The following is a 26,168-nucleotide window of genomic DNA, read 5'->3' on the forward strand; positions in this document are numbered from 1 at the left end:
TATGGTGGGACCACAGTCAAGTAAATAGACTTTTATGCATCTTATTTTTCTCATCTGTGGGACTGAAGATATCACAGGTTAATTTTAAAGATGAAATAAGACAGTGTATATAAAATAGTAAGTTTTGCATAAAAATGTTCAATAAATATTTTCAACATGGACTATAAAAAATGAAATTTTCTTACTATTGCTATGCTATGGAAAGAGAGTAAAGACATATTTTTAAGTAAGAGAAGGAAAAATCTCAATGTAATAGTTCTCATGTTACAGAGGTAAAAGATTTTCCCTCAAAATTACTGAAACCAAAAGATCCAGAGTGTTATAAAGTAAGGCATATGAGAGAACCTACAAAACTTCTTAGTACTCCTAAAATGTATTGTGGAAGACAGCTGTTTTGGAATCTGATCTCAAGAGCATTTTTAAAAATTGACATGAATTTAAAGGTTTTTTTCCCTTTGTAATGCAAGTTGATGATTCTTGTTTTCTTTGTAGAGTTGATTTACCCAACATCTTCATTCCCAGCTCCCTCATTTTACAAACAATAGAACCAAAGTTCTCAAGGACTATTTGTATCCACACAGATGCCTGTTAAAAACAAATACCTACTCCAGAGTTAGGTTTAAAATATTCTCAGGTAAATTAAATTTTATAAGATATTAAAGTACTTTATGTACATACGTTTTTAAGTTTTAAAGTGAATTTATTTTTAATTCTTTTAAATCTAGGCAAGTTTTAATTATTGTACGTGCTTGTACAGTATTTAAAACTTATCTAGATTTAAAATAATTAAGGAGACACTTTAAATTTACAAAATTTAAAAACAGTTATCTAATATAGACACACACATAATTTACTTTTCTAAAGTAGAACTTTAATTGCCTTTTTAATATGGAAAAAGACATGTGAGTTGCATTGTATGTCTTCTCTTTTGTCTTCTCTTTTTTGAGCCAAGATGGATTCTAAGGATCCTGTTAATACTTGCTGGAAGAATAAGAAGAGTAAACCTATCTTTGCAACACGGCAAATAACATATAAACTGTCTTCTCTTTTATCTAATAATTTGTAATTCAATAGAGGAACACTGGTTTGTGAAGAGTTCTTCATAAACCAAGCTGTCTGATTCATGCCTCCCTTGAAATTAGCATTTGAAAGTATATTAAAAAACTATATCTTCCTTTTCCTTTTTTTCCAAATGAGTGATAAATATGGTGCTCCACCCTCGCCAATATACTCTTAGTGGGATGGTTTCCTGAACTCTTGGCTTTTCACTGATGACTACCACATCTATACCTTCAGTTCAGATCTCTCTTCTGACCTCCAATCTCTTCTATATTTTCATATTAAACTGCCTGCAAGATGTCGTTAACCTGGGCTGGTCTAGTGGGCAGACTTGGTTATTGACCAGCAGGCAGAAGGTTTGACCCATTGGATGTACAATTGCCTCAGTCCTCCTTTTATATCCCTGTCCCACAGGTGGTACCACCAGTCACTTAGTTAATCTGAGATGGAACCTGAGCATCACACTCTTTCCTCTCCTTCACCCCCACCCCCACTCCCAATTTCTTGACATTTTGTCCTAAATATCTCCTACATTTCCTCCCTTCTCTCTATACCTAGCACTTCTAGCCGAGTTGAAGCTCTAATCTCGCATCTGAGCTATTTTATTAGCATCATAAGTGGTCTCCCTATCTCCAGTCTAGTTGTCATCAAATCCACCTCATATCTGTGCCATAAGCGCTAACCAAAACACTCTCAGGCACAGGATCTTCCATGATCTCCCCTTACCTATTTCTTCTACCTTGCTCCACCGATCCTCTTTACTTTGCATGTTATAATCTAGCAATAGTAAACCACATGTAGTTCCTTTCTCTTTCTTAACACCATGTTTATGTTTACCAGAACATACCTCCTTAGCCACCACTTTTTCTCTCTAACTCCAACTCATCCATGAAGAATCATCAAGGTGTGATTTCCTCCAAAAAGCTATGCTATTTCAGCTTGATGACTTAGGTGTTTGTCCTTCATGTTTCCATAATATCCTCTGTACATCCCCATTATTTCACTTACTACATGGCAGTAGTATTCACTTCTAGGAAAATTTTGCTCACTTGGAAGTAGTATATTTCAATTATTTTACTTTTCACATTTAAAAATATTAAAGCATCCTGATGCTAAGCAGGGAAGTGGAAGAGAATCAAGCATCATATAGATATTTCTTTCTTATCTCAATGAAGAACAAGTAGAGAAAGCTAAATACAAAGAAGGAAAACCATAACATAAGGATCCAAAGGCAGGACTAGGGCAGGCCAAGTAAGACCTCTTAGCATGGCACTGAGGGAGGTCTCATACTCAGAGTCCTTCAGTTTTGTGCCTAGGCCTGTCACTTGCCTCACACTAGTCCTGGCACTGCCAAATGAGAGTAGAAATATGACACATTTAATACTTATTCTACAGCAAAATGATTATGTAGGAATAACATCACTTAGATAGTTTAGATGGGGGAACAGAGGGTGTGGGGCAGGGAGAACAAAAGGAAAGATTTTCATGGCAGCGCTCAGGGTTGGGAGGTGCGTGGGCTCACCTCTGGCATGGAACTGACTTCGTGCACCTGGCCGATGAGCTTACAGTAGGACTGAAAAAGCAGCAGCAGCTGGAAGTGTAGCTTATATAACCTCTGACACAGTTCCAATTGCTAGAGAGAGAATTAGCATGGGGAGAAATTAGTTATTAAGGACAGTTTTTGTATAACAAGTGAAATCTTGGAGGAGACAAACTTTTTAAAAATATCAAGGATCCATAACTAGCTGCTATTATTCCCAATAAAACAGAACAAGTCCAGTCAGTAAATATCAGTGAGACATTCACAATATAACATAGAATAGCTCCTGGAGGATGAGTAATTAGAGAGGAGTAGTAGCTATAAAGGGACTGAGTGAATCACCATGTTTGCCAGTTACATGTCTACAAATTATAGTTGCGGCTGTCTTAATTTTTATAGGCGGAATATTTTTTTAAAAAACAAAGAATTTCTGTTTTTTAAAAAGTATAGTTGAAAGGTAAAACATTAAGTCATTCTAAAGATTAAATTTATAAATTCAGCAGACACTTGGGAGATTACTCCATGAAACAATTCTGGCTGCATTTTGGGTGCAGACACTCATCCTGAAGTCTGTGTAAATAAAACAGTCATATGACTCTCTAAGGTACTGTGTCAGCTTTACTGATGATGCTTCTACTCAGTGCTCAATAAATAGTTGTTTAATTAAAGAGATAAAAAACAGCTAAATGTGCTTACAAAAAGGAGACATTACAAAAATATTCAAAACTTTCTGTGGAAAGAACATTAAAAAGTAATAATACAAAATGTCCCTGTAAATACCAATGGAATTTAAAATGTGTTCATTATGTGAGTTATGTATCCTATGAGGGAAAAATAAATCATGAGTAATTCTAACACCAACGATTATACTGCTCTTTGAGCTGTATCTGCTTATAACGGCCTCTAAATGCTGCCATTTTATTCTAAGAATGGGTTAGCTCCTAGATAGTGGATGGGATTCTGTGAGGAAAGAATAGCCTTCATTAGGTAGAGTTTCATGGCTTAGCAGTCACTAGTGGAAGTGGTTATGTGGCTTAAACTACACTTCACTGTTCAGTTTTCAAATGCGGTTCCTTGAGGATAAATAGGGCCTTTCTTTTGCTAATGGAGTAGAGACCTCAGCTCAGAATTGAGAGCTACTGGGGTGATTTAAAATTGTTCCCCGAATCAGTTTAAGCAGAGAAATGACAATAATTTAAATTTAGGTTTGAAGAAGAATATTCTATTAACAGTATTATTAACAGACTTTTGACCCTACTTTTTAAAAGTTACTAAAGCTCATTTGAAACCATGGTGAATGAAGCTTTCTTTCTCCTCTCACCCTTTCTTTGGCCCTTAGGGGGATAAAATTCTACTTTAGATTTACCTGATCTCTCATTGCTGGAAACCAGCCTAAGGTTAAAGAAGTAGCTACACTCACTAGTTACTCCAAACTAGATCTTTGGTTGTTTCAGTAAAACGTTGTATTTTGAACTTTTCTTTATGGGAAATCTTTTAAAATCTGGTACAAAAAAGTAACTACCAGAGATTCACAGAAAGATAAAAAAGTATTGTTTAAAAAATGTTACCTTCACAATTTAGGGTGAAACCTAGCTATGAAAACTCTGACTTTCCAAGTGTCAGATAATGGTAGTTATTAACTCAAGATATTCCACTTATAGTATGAGAGTTCATAGCAACATAGGTTTCTACTTTTGGGCTGAAAGCAGCCCATTGCGCTACTAACAAACTGGCATATCTCAATCTACCAAATAATATAAAATGGAAGGAAAAAGGGGAAACATGCTAAGAGCTATAATAGTAACAGTAAAAGTAAGGTTTGTTATGGGTCCATGCCTCACATGGGCAGAGAGTATGAAAGAAAGTTAACTTACTGCCAGAGATTCCATTTGCTACACAGCAAGCATGGCACAGGAAACAGGAAAGGAAACAGAGTACAGGGTCAGTGTCTGCATGCAACGGAAAGCACGGCCCTCTTCCACCAGCAGAACCATCAGCAGTATTAGCATTGCTTGCCCAGACTTGATAAATGGTTGCAAATGTGGTACCCATTCGACATGCAGAGCGGCCCAGTTAAAAACAAGCTCTAGTGGGAAGCATGTGGTTGAAAAAGTAATTTGTAATCTTTCAGATTCTCTGGTTAGTTGGTTTAGATTTTGTCTTGGAGATCAGAAGTCAAGACTTTTATTGCTTTATGATTTTAGTATTTAAATGTGAGTGATATGTGAACATAGTAGAACTCTGAGGTCAGCTGAGTGATGTGAATGAACTACAGCCCCCAATAAATTACAGCATTGCTAAATGTTAAGGCAGAGTCTTTCATGTGTTTGGCTTCATACCTACTAACCTATGACTATCCAATTAACATAAAATATAATTAACAATCTAAGTGGCATTTTATTTAATCATATTGTCTTCCACATTGAGAATATTTTATAATATTGCTAGATATAGTCATTTCAAAGGGCTAAACATTGTCTGTATACTTCCCAAACAAGTGTGAGATATGACATGTCATTTCTTGCATTTTATTTTTTATAATTTTTGCTAGTAGACAATTTCTAAAAGTAATATAGAACTCATGGTTAGTCTAGAGCAGGGGTGGGCAAACTTTTTGACTCAGGGCCACAATGGGTTCTTAAACTGGACCGGAGGGCCGGAACAAAAGCATGGATGGAGTGTTTGTGTGAACTAATATAAATTCAAAGTAAACATCATTACATAAAAGGGTACGGTCTTTTTTTTCAATAGTTTTATTCATTTCAAATGGGCTGGATCCGGCCCACGGGCCGTAGTTTGCCCACGGCTGGTCTAGAGTAATATAACTGGGCCATGTTCAACTATGGCTACTACTTTTTGGTGTCACCATATCATAACCATATAATTGGTTTAAGGAAAGTTTGGGAATGTGGAAAGAGATAACTGTAACCTGACACTATATTAGAAAAATCAATTTGGCCATTCTTAATTATAGGTCAGTATATCTGGTTCTAGATTTTCAAAATATTTGAGGACCTATCTGTTTCCGATTCTTGAACAAAAAACCACTTATCTTAATGCTCTTTCCAAAACATTCTCTGGGTTATCAGTTTCATGTCTTGTGCTTAACATAAGGTATAGTGCACAAAAAATAAAACCATCAAATTATTTATTACTATCTTCAAACATAAAGCATTACCACTACCAATCTCCACCACAACCCGTCTTCAAAGCTCTCTTCTTGTTTCACCTGTTACTTGTGTTTGGCACACTGAAGACTATTGTATTATGTTTATTGAGTAGTTTTTGGGCCCTGGCCACGACTATCTTTCAAACTTTGAAAGATAAATACTTTTAATATTGTGAAATAGATTATACAACTTGAGGTATTTATTATTTTGGGAGAAAAATTTCTGCCTAGAAGTTTTTATAACCAAACCTTATCTACTGACATACAATGTCATTCCAGAAAGGAGTACAGGGTCAGATTCTTAAGTCTATATATACAGAATTTCTACTGTGTGGACTTTTAGAAAATGTCAAATATGAACAAAATACTTAGTATGCATTTCAGTATGTAACAGCTTCTACCATAGAATAAACTATTGAGAAGTGTGGAATGAAGGACTAAGTAAATTACATGGTCTTTGTGAAGAAAATGCTGTCTTTACTGTTTTCCAAAACAAGGTTGTAATGCAAGATCATCACATCAGGTAAAGCAAAACCTCTGTTAAGTAAAGGCAAATGAGCCTTTTTGACTACAGCTTTGTGCTAAGGAATTTCATCATCAATGTATTCCTTCCACTCAATTTTCAGAACACAAAACAGTGTTTCTTGGGAGATGGCCAACACGACGCATACCAGTTCTCAGAGTACTTCTTAAACTCTCCTTTTTAGGTAAGCTAGTCCAAGTTTCCTGATATTTATTATCTCAGAATCCTTTCTTAGGCCAGAGGCTGGGACCCAGTTTTTATTTGCAGCTCCAAAAAGCAAAAAATGCCTTTCTAGGCCATTTTATGGAAAATGTTAAAAGTCTCCCACTCCCATGCTAATGTTTTCTTATATCTAGGTTTTAAAAACAACCCCTTTAGAAATTTTTATTATGAATGTGTCTAAGTGACTCAAGGTTCTTTTGAAAATACCGTGGTAATGCCTAAAAATTTTTCTTCAAGCACTGTTCCTTCACTGCTGATATGGCTTGATTTGTAAATTGGATTTAGAGGTTATGTTTTTCAAAATGAGAAAGATCAAGAAGTCAAGATGTTAAGAATTGTTCATACATAGGGTGGTTTAAAAGCCCCAAATAATCTAATTATTATGCATTAACAGTAGCATAGACATTCTTATTTCTCTGGATTCTGCTCTGAAATGAATTCTATGTTTATGGCATAGGTAAAAATCTGAGAAGTTTTTGAAAAGACAGGAAATGAGCCACAGTGTACTATACCAGCTATTATTTTCACCATCTTTTGTCTCTGAAAGTCACTCGTTAAAACTAAACAATAAAATTGAGCCCTGACCAGTTTGGCTCAGTGGATAGAGTGTCGGCCTGTGGACTGAAGGGTCCTGGGTTCGATTCCAGTAAAGGGCATGTACCTTGGTTGTGGGCACATCCCCAGTACGGGGTGTGCAGGAGGCAGCTGATCGATGTTTCTCTCATCGATGTTTCTAACTCTCTATCCCTCTCCCTTCCTCTCTGTAAAAAGTCAATAAAATATATATTTTTTAAAAAATTTGAGATAACCTAGCCAATTGTAATACATGGATGCATCTAATCTCTCAAGTATATATGAATAATATGTACTTACCTGCTGCTAAATTACATGGGTCTGGCACATTGATGACCATTGTATTATGTTTGATTGGTACTTTTTTGGACCTTGACCATGATTATCTTTTCAAAGCTTTGAAAAATAAATACCTTTAAGCTTATGATAAAGATTACATAACCTGAGTATTTACTATTTTTAAGGAAACATTGATTTTAGCATACATTTCCTTAGTCAGCATTGGAAATAGGATTTCTTACAGAATAAAGAGTGATTGACTATACCCAAAGATGATGTTTAATAGATTACATTTTAACTGGATAAATGTCTTGTTTTGTTCAAGTTAACTTGTTGTTCAGTCTATATAGGAACAGAAGCTTTAGGCTTCTTATTCAATGGATTGATTATGTAGGAATAGGAAATACATGATTTGCCGGGAGCCGGTCCATCCTTGCTGTTTCAAAGGACCTGGCATATATGGCATACTGTTCTTAAAATGTTTGCTCACCTTCTTGGCACTATTTGTTTTAACCAAGGTCTCCTCTCTGAGAAAGGTTGTTTCCCCAGGTAGGGATTTCCCCCTGAAGTTAGGGGAGGGAATAAAACCCCTCAACTAAGTGCCAGGCAGGTAATTAATCACTTTAACTACGAACAATCATGCTTAAACTACATAATCTTTACTCCCTGGAATGGAGATAAGAAACACCCTAACCTTTGTAATAGAGATTGATAGGATTGAATCAACTGGTATAAATATAGATGTAACAAGACAGCAAGATATAGAACTTAGAAGACAGAACCTACACAGAACCTAGAGACAGAAGAACTTCGCTGGAGAGAACATGGCAAAAGATCCTGGACAGAAACTGGCCACAGAACCTAGAGACAGAACCTAGCGAGAGAACCTGGCTGAAGAACCTAGAGACAGAACCTGGCTACAGAACCTGGATAGAACATGGCAAGAGAACCTGACTAGAACCTGGTGACTGAACCTGGCTGGAGAACCTGGACAGAACCTGGCTGGAGAACCTAGCAAGAGAACATGGACACAGAACCTGGCTGGAGATCCTAACCAGAACTTCGCTGGAGATCCAGACCAGAACTTTGCTGGAGATCCAGACCAGAACTTGGCTGGAGATCCTGTCTAGAGATCCTGGCTAGGTTGCTGATCAACTGAACGCTGTCTCCGTGTCATTCCTTCTTCGTCGACTCCGTCCACACCTTTGGGGACCCCTGGACCCGCTGGGGTTGGACCCCAGCATATGGCGCCCGAACAGGGACCCCTAGGTAAGCGCCCTGCACTCGGGATGGATAGGACTCCACCATAGGAAAAGGGTGGATAGTCTTCGCCGACTCCGTCCACACCTTTGGGAACCCCTGGAAAAGGATTCCCCTAGGTAAGCCCTCCCCCCCATTGAGAACCCCCACACTCGGGACGGATAGGACTCCACCAGGGTACTGCAGACCCCCCTATAGAGGCTAAGTAGGGTAAGAAGGTGGATAGTACAGAACTTAGATTGAGATGTGCCATACTGAGTCCAAAGAAAAAAGACTCTGTATAGATTTTTAGATTGAGAAGAAGTGCCATACTGAGTCTAAAGAAATAAGACTCTGTATTGATCTTTTAACACATATGCTTGCTAGCAGAGGAATTAAGGTTACTCCCAGTCAGACAGAACGTTTTATACAAGAAGTATGTCCATGCTTTTCTGAGGAAGGAAAGGTAAATGTAAAGGCATGGGAGGAGGTAGGCTCAAGGAGCCTTATCCTTAACCCCACTGCAGCCTTTCCACCCCGAGAAAGTGCAGGATTGGCAAGCTCTCCCTGGGGTGATAGATCAGGACTCAGGTAATAGCAGAAAGCGCCAATCCTACTCTTAAAATGGATACAAGAGAGCATTTGGGGTTTTTCTTTTTAATGCCTGCTTTTAAAAAATAAAAAAGGGGGAATTTGCGGGGAGCCGGTCCATCCTTGCTGTTTCAAAGGACCTGGCATATATGGCATACTGTTCTTAAAATGTTTGCTCACCTTCTTGGCACTATTTGTTTTAACCAAGGTCTCCTCTCTGAGAAAGGTTGTTTCCCCAGGTAGGGATTTTCCCCTGAAGTTAGGGGAGGGAATAAAACCCCTCAACTAAGTGCCAGGCGGGTAATTAATCACTTTAACTACGAACAATCATGCTTAAACTACATAATCTTTACTCCCTGGAATGGAGATAAGAAACACCCTAACCTTTGTAATAGAGATTGATAGGATTGAATCAACTGGTATAAATATAGATGTAACAAGACAGCAAGATATAGAACTTAGAAGACAGAACCTACACAGAACCTAGAGACAGAAGAACTTCGCTGGAGAGAACATGGCAAAAGATCCTGGACAGAAACTGGCCACAGAACCTAGACACAGAACCTAGCGAGAGAACCTGGCTGAAGAACCTAGAGACAGAACCTGGCTACAGAACCTGGATAGAACATGGCAAGAGAACCTGACTAGAACCTGGTGACTGAACCTGGCTGGAGAACCTGGACAGAACCTGGCTGGAGAACCTAGCGAGGGAACATGGCTACAGAACCTGGCTGGAGAACCTACAGAACCTGGCTGGAGAACCTAGCAAGAGAACATGGACACAGAACCTGGCTGGAGATCCTAACCAGAACTTCACTGGAGATCCTGACCAGAACTTGGCTAGAGATCCTGGCTAGGCTGCTGATCAACTGAATGCTGTCTCTGTGTCATTCCTTCTTCGTCGACTCTGTCCACACCTTTGGGGACCCCTGGACCTGCTGGGGTTGGAACCCAGCAATGATAGAGTATTAGTGTTCAAGAAGACCCTTATAATTAGAATGGTGATTTAAATATAAGATGAAATGTAGTAGGGCTAAATGTCAAATATTGTACTTAAATACAAAGAGTCACATGTTTAAGCAGTACTCAGAAATATCTGTTGAATCTTGATTGTGTCAACTAAAATGTATAATGAGTGAAGTGGAAAGATCTCCTGCTCTCAGGGCCAGCTCTGCGAAACTGGGAAGTGAGCTATGTTTAGTTGTGGGGCTGAGGGTGTTGCCTGGAGAATCCAGAACTGAGTTCTTTGCCCTGAGCAACATTTCTGTTAACTTAAATTACCTAGTAGTAGTCACTCCAGAATAAACTCCATAGGAGATGGACAAGTTAACAGAAACCCACATCCTTAAATAGAAGTGCATTTTTTCGTTGTGAAGGGATTTGTCTTTCTTCTTGATATGCTCAGGCTGAAAAATTACTGGTAAAGCTGCGTCTCCAATGAGTGTGACTTCTCTCATAAGACACATGCTTTGTTTTATGTTCTGTTGAGTGTGTGCAGTGCCTTATTCTAGAAGAGTTATTATTGTGGTCATCAACAAGCCTAAATCATTTACTAAACATGCCTGTATTTTTTAAAATGTCTTCCCTTAAGAATACGTCCTCGAGGAAGGTCCAAGATGGTGATATAGGAGGATGCTGAGTTTGTCCCCTTCCAAGAACACCTCAAATATACACCTATATTTAGAGTAATTCCTCCTGAGAGATAAGTGAAGGTCAACTGAACAGCTTCTGCATAATAAACGAGAGAGAGAGAGAGAGAGAGAGAGAGAGAGAGAGAGAGAGAGAGAGAGAGAAAGTTGGGGTTCTGTGAGAGCTCTCCAGCAGCTGAGGGTCTTTCCAGGACAGGAGGAACTGGTGAGCACCATTATTCATGCCTCTCCTACATGTGGATAGAGGGCAGGAGCTCTCTAGGTTCTTTGGCTAAACTGCCAGGCTGCTGTTGCATGGCCCCTCCACCACTCCTGGAGCTACTTTAAGCATAAAGAGGGGAGCGCCGCCATAGCATGCACAAATGGGGCCCCTATACCTGGAGATGGATCCAGCAGGTATAGTATGGTGCTGCTGCACACAGAGAGTGTAGAACTAGCAAAGCACTGAGGTGCCTGCATGCAAGGCAGTCCAGTCAGAGATAGTGGGCCACTGCTGCATGCGCACATGGGGATGCACCATCCAAAGAAGTAAACTAGGGGGGTTCTTCTGTGAGCACACACCTGGCAGCCCACCCAGATCAGGAGGTCAAGGAAGTGTACACACACCAGGTCTCCACACCCCAACTCCATTCTGGCCAAGGACAGCCAGAACAACAGGGAGCCATTGCATATGTGCATACACCAGGCTGTCCCTCCAAGAACCAACTACTTCTGGACAGATCAGCCTACGAAACTAACATAGTCTTCACAGAGGCCACTTTTTCAAGATTTGGAGAGACAATTATTTCATTTAACTCAGAGAAACAAACGCAGAAAGTCAAATAAAGTAGGGAGACAGAAGAATATGCCCCAAATGAAGGAACACAAAACCAGAGAAAAAAATCTAATAAAAGGGGGATAAGTAATTTGCCTCATTAAAAAAATTCAAAGAAATGGTCATAAGAGTGCTTAAGAAATTTCAGAGTAAAATAGAGGAACTCAGAGAGAGAACTTAAAAAAAGAGCTAATAAAATAAAGAAATGAGCAGAGATGAAGAAACATTAGAAGGATTCAACAGCAGATTAATCAACAGTAACTTTAAAGGCCATAAGGGAGTGGCAGGACAACTTAAAAGCGCTGAAAGAAAGAATGGAATAGTGACCTGTTGACAGAGTAGTAAATATCACCCAATAAGAACAGAAAAATTAAAAAAACAATTTTAAAAATGAAGATACTGTAAGTGACATCTAGGACAATATCAAATGCTCTAACATTTGCATTACAGGGATTACAGAGGGTGAAGAGAGAGAAAAAAGTGGAAAGTATATTTGAAGAAATAATGACTGAAAACTTTACTAAACTGGGGAAGAAAACAGATGTCCAATAAGCTCATAGCGTTCCAGACAAAATAAACTCAAAGTGGCTCACACCAAAATATATTTTAATTAAAATGGCAAAGGTTAAGGATAAAGAGACAATACTGAAGGAAGCAAGAGGAAAAATGATTTACATACAAAGGGATCCCATAAGGCTATCAGCTGAGTTCTCAGCAGCAACTTTAAAGGCCATAGGGAGTGGCAGGACAACTTTAGAATGCTGAAAGAAAGGACTTACAATTTAGAATAATTTATCCAGCAAGGTTATCACTCAGAATTCAAGGAAAGATAAAAGAGTTTCCAAGACAAGCACAAACTAAAGGAGTTCACCACTCCTAAATTAATTTTAAAAGAAACATGAAAGGGTCTTCTTCATGCAGAATAGAAAAGGCCATAACTAGAAATAATAAAATATAGTATGGAAAGAAAAAAACTCACTGGTAAAGGCAAATATAATAAGCACAGTGAATCAACCACTTCAAAAGCTTAAAAGAAGGTTAAAAGACAAAATTAGCACAATTAACTACAACTACAATAAATGGGAGACAAATAAAAAAATATAAGACATGGCATCAAAAACAAATCATGAATGAGGGAGTAAAAATAAAGTGCTTGCCCTGGCTGGTTTGGTTCAGTGGATAGAGCGTTGGCCTGCGGACTGAAGGGTCCCGGTTTGATTCCAGTCAAGGGCACATGCCTGGGTTGCAGGCTCGTACCCCAATAGGGGCCATGCAGGAGGCAGCCGAGCAATGATTCTCTCTCATCATTGATGTTTCTCTCTCTTCCTCTCCCTTCCTCTTTGAAATCAATAAAAATATATTAAAAAAAAATAAAGTGCTTTTAGAATGTACTTAGATTTAAACAATTATCAGCTGAAAACAGAATGCTATAGATATAGATGGATATATATGAACCTCATGGTAGCCACAAATGAAAAACCTACACAAAAAATGAACACAAAAAATTCAATGGAAAGAAACCCCAACAGAACATGGAAGAAAACTAGCAAATGAAAAGGAAAGAGATCAAGAGAAGAAAAGATTAGCAGAAACAATGAACAAAATGTCAATAAGTATGTACCTTGTGATAACTGCTTTAAATATAACTGGACTAAATACTCCAATCAAAAGACATAGAGTGGGAAAGGTAGATCAGAGGCATGGTGGCATAAGGGTGCATCATTTCCTCTTTCCTTGACATTCCAACAGGAGTTAACCATCTACAATACAACAAAGAAGTTCCTGCTCAACACAGGTGCACACCTGAGAGGCCTGTGCTGAAACACCTAAAGGTGGGCATCCGGGAATAAATGGAGAAACGAGAAGGGAGGAGAGTGCAGAAGGCCCACAGATGCAGCTCTGCAGCCAGGAGCTTGGAACTCAGGCAGGAGAGGGAAGAAAGCCAGCTGGAAGCAGGCTCTTCCATCAGCTGGAAGGAACAGAGAGCTGGTGGTGGTGGTGGGGTGGCTCAGCAGGGTGGGCAGCTCAGCAGGGTGCGCAAGTGGTAAGGAAGTGAACAGTATCTGAGTCAGCAGATGCGTGACAGAGCACAGGGCTCTGCTGTACAGTGCCCCACTGCCAGGCTGTGTGGTGGTGTTTCAGACAAAGAAACGGAACCACAGAACCCTGTTGCTGCTTGGACTCCTGAAACTTGCCTCCTGTTGCCTTTGGAGTCAGGTCCAGGAGCATATAATCTGTATACCAAGAGCTGTTGCAGTATAATTTCTGTTTCCCCCTGTGACTGATACCCAGAAGGGGTGCTTGGGGTGGGAGTCCACAGAGATCAGAGGTCAACATTATGGTGAAGGCAAAACAAACCACACCCACAAGCAGCAGGGCTGCACTGTCTTAAGCTAAGAAGGTTCAAGACTGGGAGGTCTTGGAAGTAAAAAATCTTGCATTTCAGCACCATCTACTGGATTATGGTAGAAAGACCTCTTCAGAGATAAAGGTAAAAACAAAGGAGGATAGCAAATAACCACAATAATGAAGATGACCAGAAAGAAAATGAAAAATCCCCAGAAAGCAGGCTGGAACACATGGAAATATGGGATATAAATGACAGAGATTTTTAGATTGCAGTTCTGAAAATACTCAACAAGATGTGAGAAAATACTGACAGGCAATTCAGTGCACTCAGAAAATAAATCAATGAAAAAAAAATGAGTGTTTTACCAAGAAATTGTAACTAAAAAAGAACCAATCAGAAATCCTGAAAATGAGGCATGCAATTAAGGAGATTAAGAGCAAACTACTGAGCATAGAAAACAGAACCAACCAGTTAGAGGAAAGAACTAGTGATACTGAAGATAGGAATCAAGAAATGACACAGAGGGAAGAAGAAAAAGGAAAGAGCTCTATGAGAATTGTTTGACCCCATTAGAAAAGCAATATTAGAATTATAGGCATTGAGGAGGAGGAAGAGAGGGAGCATGGAATGGAGAATCTATTAAAACAAATAGTGGATGAGAACTTCCAAAATATATGGAAAGAACTAGACCCTTGAATCCAAGAAATAAATTGAACACCTAGTTACATCAATCCAAGAGGCCCTAACCAAGGCACTTGGTATTGAAGCTGTCAAAAATTAATAACAACGAAAAAATTCTCAAGGCAACCAAGTAAAAGAAGGAAGTAATCTACAAATGAAAACCCATCAGAATTTCATCTGACTTCTCAGTAGATACTCTGTAAGACAGAAGAGAATTAAATCAAATATTAAAATGTCTGAAAGGGAGAAATTACCAGCCATGAATAATATATCCAACAAAATTATCCTTTAAACATGAAGGAGAAATAAAGATGTTTCCAGACATACAGAAGCTGAATCACCAGAAAACCTCCATTGCAGGAAATACTCAAGGTAGTTATTCTACCTGAAACAAAGAACATAAGGTAAGAACAACACTATAAGTAAGATCACCAAAAAAACTTACAGCATAAATAGGGATAATTTGCAACAACAACAACAACAAAAAATGAAAGGGGAAGGAGGAAAGGTCTGAACTGGCAAAGGAAGATGAAGATCAGATGCATTCAAAAGGGAAAAAAACTACAGTATATACGCAACTTTATTTTTTATAAACCTAATGGTAACCACACACAAAATCCCCAAACCAAGACATATAGCTTAAAAAAAGAGGAAACAGAGAAAAGAAATATGGACTACCACCAAACAAAAACAAAAGACAGAAACATAATGGAAAAGGGCCAATGGAGGCACAGAGCTACCAGGAAACAAAAGATAAAGTGACTACAGAAAATTCTCATACATCAATAATTACCCTAAATGTAAAGGGTCTGAATTCACCAATAAAGAGGCACAGAGTAACAGAGTGGATAAAAAAAAAAACCCACCCCAAAAAACCAACCATATGCTGCCTACAAAAGATACATCTAAGCTACAAAGACAAAGGCAGATTCAGTTAAAGGTTGGGAAATGATACTCCAAGCAAATAACATCCCCCAAAAGCAGGTGTAGCCATACTTATATCTCACAAAATAAATATCAAGTCAACATAGGTAACAAGAGACAAAGATGGATACTTTATAATGATAAAAGGAACATATATAAAAGAGCTACTCACAGAATTAAAGGGAGAAACAGATAAAAACAAAATCATAGTTGGAGACCTTAATACTCCATTAACAGCTCTAAACAGATCAACCAAATAGAAAGTCAATAAAGAAATATTGGGCCTAAATGAAACACTAGACCAAATGGATAAAATTGACATTTACAGAACATTTCATCCCAGAACATCAGATCCTACATTCTTCTCCAGTGTACATGGAACATATTCAAGGATAAACCATATGTTGAGTCACAAACTAGCATCAACAAATTCAAGAACATTGAAATTATATCAAGCATATTCTCCAACTACTTGCCTTGAAATTAGAAATGAACTGCACAAAGGAAGTAGAGAAACCCACAAATATGTGGACATTAAACAACATACTACTAAAAAATGACCGGGTCAAAGAAGAAATAAAAGATGGGATCAAAAGATATATAGAGGCAAATGAGAATGATAATACAACATATCAAAACCTCTAGGATTCAGGGAAAGCAGTAATAAGAGTAAAGTTTATATCATTACAAGTTTATCTCAAGAAGAAAGAGAAATCCCAAGTAAACAACCTAACAGCACATTTTAAAGTACTAGAAAAAGAAGAACAAAAGCAAGGCAAAGTCAGAAGAAAAGAAATAATAAAAATTTGGAGCAGAATTGAATGAAATAGAGAACAAAAAACCGATACAAAAAATTAAAACAAAGAGATGGGTCTTTGAAAAGATTAATAAAATTGACAACCCCCTGGCTAGACTCACTAAGGAAAAAAGGGAAAGATCCATGTAAACAAAATAAAAAAAGAGAGAAGTCAACACAGACATCACAGATATACACCCTGATTCCAAAAACAATAAAGACACTACAAAAAAGGAGAATGACAGGCCAATGTCCTCGATGAACATAGATGCAAAAATCTCAGCAAAATGCGCAATCTGAATTCAAAAATACATTAAAAAGATTATATACCATGACCAAGTGGGATTTATACCAGGGATGGAAGGATGGTTCATATCCACAAATTAATTAATGTGATACATCATACCAACAAACCCAAGGCAAAAAATCATTATACTCTCAATAGATATAGAAAAAGTATTTGAAAAACTTCAACATCCATTTATGACAAAAACTCTCAACAAAGTGGTCATAGAAGGAACTTACCTCAAAATGATAAAGGCTATGTATAAAAACAGACATATAGATAAATGGAACAGAATAGAGAGCCCAGAATTAAACGCTTGCTTATATGGTCAATTAATCTCTGGAAAGGGAGACTAGAATGTACAATGGAGAAATGACAGTCTCTTCAATAAGTTGTTATTGGGAAAACTAGACAAATAAATGCAAAAAAAAAATTGAAACAAAGTATACAAAATGAACTCAAAATGGATTAAAGAGATAAATGTAAGACCTGAAGCCATACAACTCCTAGAAGAAAATATAGGTAGTAAATACTCTGACATCAGTTTTAGTAATCTCTTTTTAAAAAAATATATTTTTATTCATTTCAGAGAGGAAGGGAGAGGGATAGAGAGACAGAAAAATCAATGATGAAAGAAAATCATTGTTTGGCTGCCTCCTGCATGTCCCACATCAGGGATTGAGCCTGTAATCTCGGCATACACCCTAATCAGGAATTGAATCATGACCTCCTGGTTCATAGGTCGACACTCAACCACTGAGCCACACCAGCCAGGCTACCTTTTTGGATATGTCCCCTTGAGCAAGGGAAACAAACATAAATAAACAAATGGGAATTACTCAAACTAAAAAGATTTTTCACAGCAAAGGAAGCCGTCAACAAAATGAAAGAACAACTTACTGAATGGGAGTATATGTTCACAAATAAAATATCCAATAAATGGTTCATATTCAAAACATGAGGAAATCATATAATTCAAAACTAAGAAATAAACAATTTGATGAAAGAATGGACTGAAGATTTTAGAGACATTTCTCTAAAGGTGACATACAGATGGCCAACAGACATATGAAAAGATGTTCATCATCACTAATCATCAGAATGCAGATCAAAACCACAATGAGATATCACCTCACACCTGTCAGAATGGCTATTATTAATAAATCAATAAATCAACAAACAAGAAGTGGTAGTGAGGATGTGCAGAAAAGGGAACTTTCATGCACTGTTGGTGGGATTGCTAATTCCTGCAGTCACTATGGATAATTATGAAGGTTCTTCACAAAATTAAAAATAGAATGACCATATAACTCAGCAAATCCTCTTCTTGGTACTTATCCATAGAGATCCAAAATACCAATTCAAAAAGATAGATGCATATCTATGTTAATTGCAGCATTATGTACAACAGCCAAGATATGGAAATAACCTAATTGTCCATTGAAAGATGAATGGATAAAAAAGTTGTGGTACATGTATACAATGGAATATTACTAGGCCATAAAGAATGAAATCTTGCCATTTGTGACAACATGGATAGACCCTAGAGGGTATTATGCTAAGTAAATTAAGTCAGACAAAGACAAATACCACATGATTTCATTTATGTGTGGAATCTAAAAAACCAAATAAAGGAACAACAAAGAGAAATAAACTCATACTAGTAGATACAGAGAATGAACTTATGGTAGCAAGATGGGGAGGAGGTTGGGGGTCTGGGTGAAAAAGGAGAAGAAATTAAGTACAAATTGGCAGTTATACAATTAGTCATGGGGATGTAAAGTACAGTTCAGGGAATATGGTCAATAATCCTATATAATAAAAGGCTAATATGCAAATTGTCCCCTTGACTGGGAGTTTGACCAGGGGGTGGCACTGGCTGGCCAACCAGCCAGAGCCATTCCCCCTGGCCGGCCCCACCCCTGATCGGCCCTGATCAGGGCAGGCCAGCCGGATCCCACTCGTGCATTAATTTATGCACTGGGCCCTAGTAATATAATAACTGTCCATGGTGGTAGATGGGTACTAAACTTATTGGGTGGAAACACTTTGTAAATTATATAAATGTCTAAACATTATGCTATACACCTGAAACTAGTATGATATTGAATGTCAACTGTAATTGAAAAATAAAAAATTAAAAAAACAAAATATATGAGGAACTCATATAACTCAATAACAAAAAACCCCAATTCAATAAAAATTGGGCATAAAACATGAAGAGACATTTCTCCAAAGATACTGGCCATCTACTTGCATCTATTTGCTTTCGTTTCCCTGCTTTGGAGCCTTCAGTATAGATGGCCAATAATATATGAAAAGATACTGAACATCAGTAATCATCAGGGAAATGGAGATCAAAACCACAATGAGATATCTCCTCAAACCTGTCAGAATGACTATCATCAATAAATCAACAAACAAATGTTGGGGAGGATACAGAGAAAAGGGAACCTTTATGCACTGTTGGTTGGACTGCAAATTGGTATACTCTCTATGGAAAACAGCATGGAGGTTCCTCAAAAAACTAAAAATAGTACTACTATACAATCCAGCAATCTACTTTTGGCTATTTTTCTAAAGAAAGTGAAAATACTAATTTGAAAAGTTACATCCACCCCATGTTTATTTCTGTATTATTTACAATAGTCTTCCAAGATTTGGAAGAAACTTAGGTGCTCACTGATAGATGAATGAATACTATTAAAGAAGAAGTGGGTACATATATACAGTGGAACCTTGGTTCTCAAACTTAATTTGTTTCAGAAAGCTGTTCAAGAAATGATTTGTTCAAAAACCAAATCATTTTTTCCTCATTAGAAAAAATATAAATTGAATTAATCTGTTCCAGACCCCTAAATAATTCCGTTTTAACCTTTTAGATACAGTACATATCTATCATACTGTTTAATCTATAAACACTTCTTTTCCCAAATTTATGGAGCCACCCCCTACTAGACTTAAAGGAATCACTTCCAGCACTCATTCTAGGGGTGCAGCATCTTTGCTTTTTCATTTATCCAAATCAACAAGTTTTTCCACTTCTTCACTTGCCTGTGATCATTGTTTTGTGAGCACTTTCACACCCTTAGCAACATCAGCACACTTGATGGCCCCTTTATGTTTTAAAATTGTGCTAATCATCCATTTCACCAGCAACAAAAACAAAAGCAAAACAAAACAACACCCCCCACCCCCCAAATACTCACAGCTTAATTTCCTGAGATGTTAACAATGTGAGGCTTACTAGTAGTGGTAAAGGGACTCACATTCTCTCCTTTGTTTGTGGCCCAAGAGGCACATTTTATCTTGCTGAAGTATCAGCATGAAAGGGTTGTCAGGTTGAGAACTGAAGTTTTGTTTGAAAACAGACATTTTTTTCAGTGAACAACTTGGTCAAGAACTGAATTGTTCAAGATGGGAGATGTTCAAGAACCAAGGTTTGACTGTACAATGGAATAATTCTCATCAATAAACAAAGAATGAAATCCTGCCATTTGTGACAACATGGATGGACCTAGAGGGTATTATACTAAGCAAAAGAAGTCAGAGACAAATACCACATGATTTCACTTATATGAAGTATTAAAAAAATCAAAATAAATGAACAAAACAAACAAATGAGAAAACAGTCTCATAGGCACAAAGATCAAACTGATGGTTGCCAGAGGGGTGGGGAGCGGAGTGATGCATAAAAGTGGAAGGGGAATATAATCGAGAACAATGTCATAACTTTGCAGACTTAGTGGGGTGAGCACATCATAAGGCATATAAATGTTAAATCACTATGTTGTACACCTGAAACTAATATAATATTGTATGGAAACTATACCTTAATTAAAAGACTTTCCAAGTATAGAAACACTTTTTAAAAACACTTTTTAAAGAAACTGTTCTGTACACACATTGAGAATTCTCTAATACACCCTGACTGAGCATGTGCAGTAGGCAGGCACTTGAGTCTTCTATACATAGAAGTGCTTCTCACAAAGGCAAAAAGTAGCACTCTCTAAATGGGTGCTCTAAGGCAGTCAATTTTCTTGACACACACACAGCCTACTCTAGCTTTCACTTCTCTGATTTGGGGCCTTACAGTACAAAGGCACATTTTTCTGTTATAAAGAACACAGTAGTCCAAGGCTCTTATCTTCAGGGTTAGGAACTCAATGTGTAGCAGAAACTGTGGACAGCAGACAACAGCAATAAGCTCAAGCTCATTGCTGCCACTTAGGAAGGCCAATGTTGCTAGATCTTCTTTTACAGAGACACCAGATATACTGTGTATGTGTAAACAGTTTTAATTTTTAAACATCAGGACAATTAAAAATACTGTACAAACATAATGAAACATGTCTGTGAATTGGTTACAGCTGCAGGCCACTACTGTGACCTTTCTATGTTAATTTAATGTGTTTCTACAACTTGGTTTTAAGAAGAGAAATTGAGCCAAGCCAGCATGGCTCAGTGGTTGAGTGTCAACCTATGGCCCAAGAGGTCACAGTTTTATTCTGTGGTCAGGGCACGTGCCTGGATTGTGGGCCCGATCTCCAGTGGGGGCGTGCAGAAGGCAGCTAGTCAATGATTCTCTCTCATCATTAATGTTTCTCTTTCTCTCTCCTTCTCCCTCTCCCTTCCTCTCTGAAATCAATAAAGACATATTTTTTTTAAAAAGAAGAGAAATTGAAAAACAAATATTCAACACCCAGCCAAAAGTTATATTCTCTTCCACAAATAATTCCAAAGCAATTTCTCATGTCACCTGTAAGGAATAAATAGAAATCAGTTTCTGGCAAAGTCCAGACCAGACTGGGTAGGGCTCAGGGGTATGCCTGTTTGTATGCTGTCACCAATTCTGGTAGGCTGATAGCTCTAACTGTTCAAAAATGTGCTTTGCTGGGCTTAGTACTAATCCTTTCATAAAGTACATAGTTCTCTGAAACAGAATACACATGTGTAATAATCATTGACATGTTTACTTTGCAGTTTACATCCAGGTACATACATTTTGAAAGTTATAAGTTCACTTTCAATCCCATTTCATTTGTAAAGTTTGCTCAGAATATTTGGCAACATCAAACTATCCCAGAAGACAGAGAATCTGACTACAAGAAAAGAGTTGGAGAGAATCACTTGAGGGTAAACTGTACTCTGAGGTCAAACAGTAGTTGGGTTTTGCTTTGGGTTAGTAGCCCTAAAAAGCAAAATAATATCTCCACCAATTCTGGTCATAAGATCATTATTTAAATGGAGTGACAATATAATTTATCCTCAAGGCACATCTTTAGCATATAAAGATTTCCCCCAAATTGCTTTTATAGCTGATTCAGCCTTGTATGAGGGTTACTATGATGGGAGCCAAATCTTCTTAATTTTCACACACACCATAATGCCTAGCTGTACCCAAAGTTCAGTAGTTGTTCAGGTAGGGCTGATGGGATTATAGAGTGATTAGGTTAAGTTGCATACCCAGTGGCCAAACTACTTTCAGGGTCTACTAATTAGAACAGACAATTTAATCAAGTGTCCAGATGATGTAATCAAACCACCCAGCCTTGACTGAGTTACTAGGATAGCCAGCTTCTAGTAACTTACCATAGGTTCCTTACCGTAGGAAGGAACCAGCTTCAGATGGTGGGGTGGGTTATACTATCTCATTTTTTATGTTTTCTATCTCTTTGTTGTCTCCATTTCATTTAATTCTTTTCTGGAGTTTTATCCTGTTCTTTCATTTCGACAAGTTTCTTTGTCTCCTCATTTTGGCTGACTCCCTGTGTTTTTTTCCTATGGTTTAGGTAGAACCGTTACATCTCGCAGGCTTGGCAGAGTAGCTTCATGTTGTGCAGCTGCTGTTCCTCGGACTAGTGCAAGGCTCTTTTTTCAGTGAACAACTTGGTCAAGCTTCAGACCTCAGAACTGTCACATACTAAGGACTGAAAGTATCTTTTCTTAGGACATTTGTTATGTGACCAGTGTGTCCATGAGCCACTCAGGAATATTCTGGAATACTGAACTAATCCTAACAATGGGACAAAAGCCTGGTTGGTTTTGCAAAAACATTGGAAACATCATACAGAGAATATTCCCTTCTATTGATCTTTTCCTAACAAGTATCATTCTCATTATTCCTGGGTGTATTATGCAGATTCCTAAAACCATATTAGACATTGAAACATATGCTAGAAATTATTCTCTAGTTTTTTCCTGTGTATGTTTTGCCTCCAAAACTAAGTTAGAGAAAGTATGTACAAATGGAAATAAGGATCGAACCAAGATGGCGGCATAGGTTAATGCCGGAGTTTGCTGCCTTGAACAACTACTTCAAAAGTGAAACTAAAAAACGGAAGGGATATCACCCAGAACCACAGGAACGCTGGCTGAGTGGAAGTCCTACAACTAGGAGGAAAGAGAAACGCATACGGACACTCAGAGGAGGTGCAGTGCTGAAGTCAAGTTCTGAGGTGCGGACTGCGCAGAGCCAGCTGGCGGCGGAGGGCGCGGTTGGTGTTTTCAATCGGGAGGGAGTCGCAGACTCTGAGCTCCAGATACAGGCGAGTCTTTAGGGACCAGACTCAAACGGGAGAAGCGGGACTGTCTGGCTTCGGTCAGAGCGAGTGCAGCTTTTCTATCCGAGGTTTGCAGCGGGTGCTGGGACTCAGAGAGGCAGAGCCCCTGGGGACAGGACTGAGAGCCGCCATAACTGCTCTCTCAGGCCCACCCTGTTGATCCTGTGCGACCCGCCCCGCCCAAGCCCTGCATAGAGGCATTTGCCGGATAGCCTCAGGCAAAGGCTAGATTAGCACCTCCCTAGAGGACAGAAGTTCTCTCACTGCAGACACAGCTGATTCTCATAGCCACTTGGCCTGGAGGTCAAACCCTCCCTGGTATTAGCTACAACAATCAAGGTTTAACTATAAGACTGCGCACAAAGACCACTAGGGGGTGCACCAAGGAAGCATAACAAAATGCGGAGACAAAGAAACAGGACAAAATTGTCAATGGAAGATATAGAGTTCAGAACCACACTTTTAAGGTCTCTCAAGAACTGTTTAGAAGCCGCCGATAAACTTAATGAGATCTACAAGAAAACTAATGAGACCCTCGATGTTATGATGGGGAACTAACTAGAAATTAAGCATACACGGACTAAAATAACGAATATTATACAGACTCCCGACAGCAGACCAGAGGAGTGCAAGAATGAAGTCAATGATTTGAAATGCGAGGAAGCAAAAAACACCCAAACGGAAAAGCAAAATGAAAAAAGAATCCAAAAATGCGAGGATAGTGTAAGGAGCCTCTGGGACAGCTTCAAGCGTACCAACATCAGAATTATAGGGGTGCCAGAAGGAGAGAGAGAGCAAGATATTGAAAACCTATTTGAAGAAATAATGACAGAAAACTTCCCTCACCTGGTGAAAGAAATGGACTTACAGGTCCAAGAAGCGCGGAGAACCCCAAACAAAAGGAATCCAAAGAGGACCACACCAAGACACATCATAATTAAAATGCCAAGAGCAAAAGACAAAGAGAGAATCTTAAAAGCAGCAAGAGAAAGAAACCCAGTTACCTACAAGGGAATACCCATACGACTGTCAGCTGATTTCTCAACAAAAACTTTGCAGGCCAGAAGGGAGTGGCAAGAAATATTCAAAGTGATGAATACCAAGAACCTACAACCAAGATTACTTTATCCAGCAAAGCTATCATTCAGAATTGAAGGTCAGATAAAGAACTTCACAGATAAGGAAAAGCTAAAGGAGTTCATCACCACCAAACCAGGATTATATGAAATGCTGAAAGGTATCCTTTAAGAAGAGGAAGAGGAAGAAAAAGGTAAAGATACAAATTATGAACAACAAATATGCATTTATCAGCAAGTGAATCTAAGAATCAAGTGAATAAATAATCTGATGAACAGAATGAACTGGTGATTATAATAGAATCAGGGACATAGAAAGGGAATGGACTGACTATTCTTGGGGGGGAGGGGTCCCTCAGGAGGGAGGGGTCCCTCAGCCAGGCCTGCGCCCTCTCACATTCTGGGACCCCTCGGGGGATGTCCACCTGCTGGCTTATAGGGAGTGGGCCTAAGCCTGCAGGTGGACATCCCCCAAGGGGTCCTTAGTGCTGCCATGGAGACGGGAGAGGCTCCCTCCACCTCCACTGTGCTCACCAGTGGCTGAGCGGCGCTCGCCCTGTGGGAAGACACTAACCACCAGGGGGCAACTCCTGCATTGGTGGGATTGTAAATTGATGCAGGTATTATAGAAAACAGTATGGAGGTTCCTCAAAATATTAAAAATAGAACTACCATATGACTCAGCAATCCTAATTCTGGATGTTTGAAGAAATCCAAAACATTAATTTGAAAAGACATATGTATCCCTATGTTCCTTAGAGCATTATTTACAATAGTCAAGATATAGAAATAACCTGTTTATCAATAGACAATTGAATAAAGAAGTTGTGGTATATACATACAATGGAAATTACTCAGTCATTAAAAAATGAAATCTTGACATTTACGACACGGCTAGACTTAGAGGGTTGAAATACTAAGTGAAATAAGTCAGACAGAGAGAGACAAATACCATATGGCTTCACCTATGTGTGGAATCTTAAAAAATGAAACAAATAAACTAAACTGATACAGAGAACAGATTGATGGTTGCCAGATGGGAAGGGCATTGGAGGCTGGGTGGAAAAGGTGAGAGGAGTAAGAAGTAGAAATTGGCATTTACAACAAAAAAAAAAAGAAATTGACATTTACAGTCATGGGGATATAAAGTACAGCATAGGGAATATAGTTGATAATATAATATCTATGTATGGTGTCAGGTGGATACTAGGCTACTGGGGAGAATCATTTCATAGTTACATAAATGTCTAATCACTATGTTGTATACCTGAAAGTAGTATATTATTGTATGTAATTGAAAATTTAAAAAAAATTAAAAAATAGAATGCTGAAATGTCAATAAAGATTCTTCACTGAAGGAACCAGAGGATTTAGTGACAAATTAATGAAATTGATTTCATATTCTTAATAAAGAACAGATTTATTAGGAAATGATTAGTATAGTTAGTGTCCAGAAGGAAGGTTATTTTTATTTTTCCAAAACGACCCCCTGCCCCCCAATCCCATGAACACACATTCATGCTTGGTCTGAATGCATTCTGTTTTACTTTATTGGCTTCATGTGAATGTATGGATGATTCCTTCTATCTCTTCCTCAAGTTCCATGATTCTTGGAAGGATCAAAACCAACACACAATGTCAGAATACAGAAAAGACAAAATCTAAAAGGTTTTTATTACCTTTTCTTCTGAATCCCCTGGTTGGCAGGTAATTACGCCATCTCTTGATCCTCCAGCAAATGTCGCCTTACAATTTGCAAGCCACTGTTGTCAGAAGGAGACACAGACATAGGTAAATTCAGTGATGTCTTGAGAATGTGTTATCATTGATTTTG

At 38.3% G+C, this 26,168-nt stretch overlaps 1 protein-coding gene across 4 annotated transcripts in view; it reads right to left on the reverse strand.

Annotated features, from left to right (window-relative positions):
* FRY (FRY microtubule binding protein) overlaps positions 1–26,168 on the reverse strand; it is a gene marked incomplete at its 5' end in the record, with an annotated part of 453,417 nt that overhangs the window by 16,499 nt on the left and 410,750 nt on the right. For 2 of the 4 annotated variants that reach the window (XM_081083581.1, XM_081083583.1), the window contains 3 exons: positions 2,582–2,692; positions 4,474–4,491; positions 26,014–26,097. In XM_081083581.1, coding sequence (XP_080939707.1) covers positions 2,582–2,692; positions 4,474–4,491; positions 26,014–26,097 — 213 coding nt within the window. The remainder of the gene's footprint in view (positions 1–2,581; positions 2,693–4,473; positions 4,492–26,013; positions 26,098–26,168) is intronic. The other 2 variants (XM_081083582.1, XM_081083584.1) reach the window with 1 other exon arrangement.

Source organism: Myotis nattereri (genome assembly GCF_964212035.1).
Source record: "Myotis nattereri genome assembly, chromosome: 2".
Classification (NCBI taxonomy): Eukaryota; Metazoa; Chordata; class Mammalia; order Chiroptera; family Vespertilionidae; genus Myotis; species Myotis nattereri.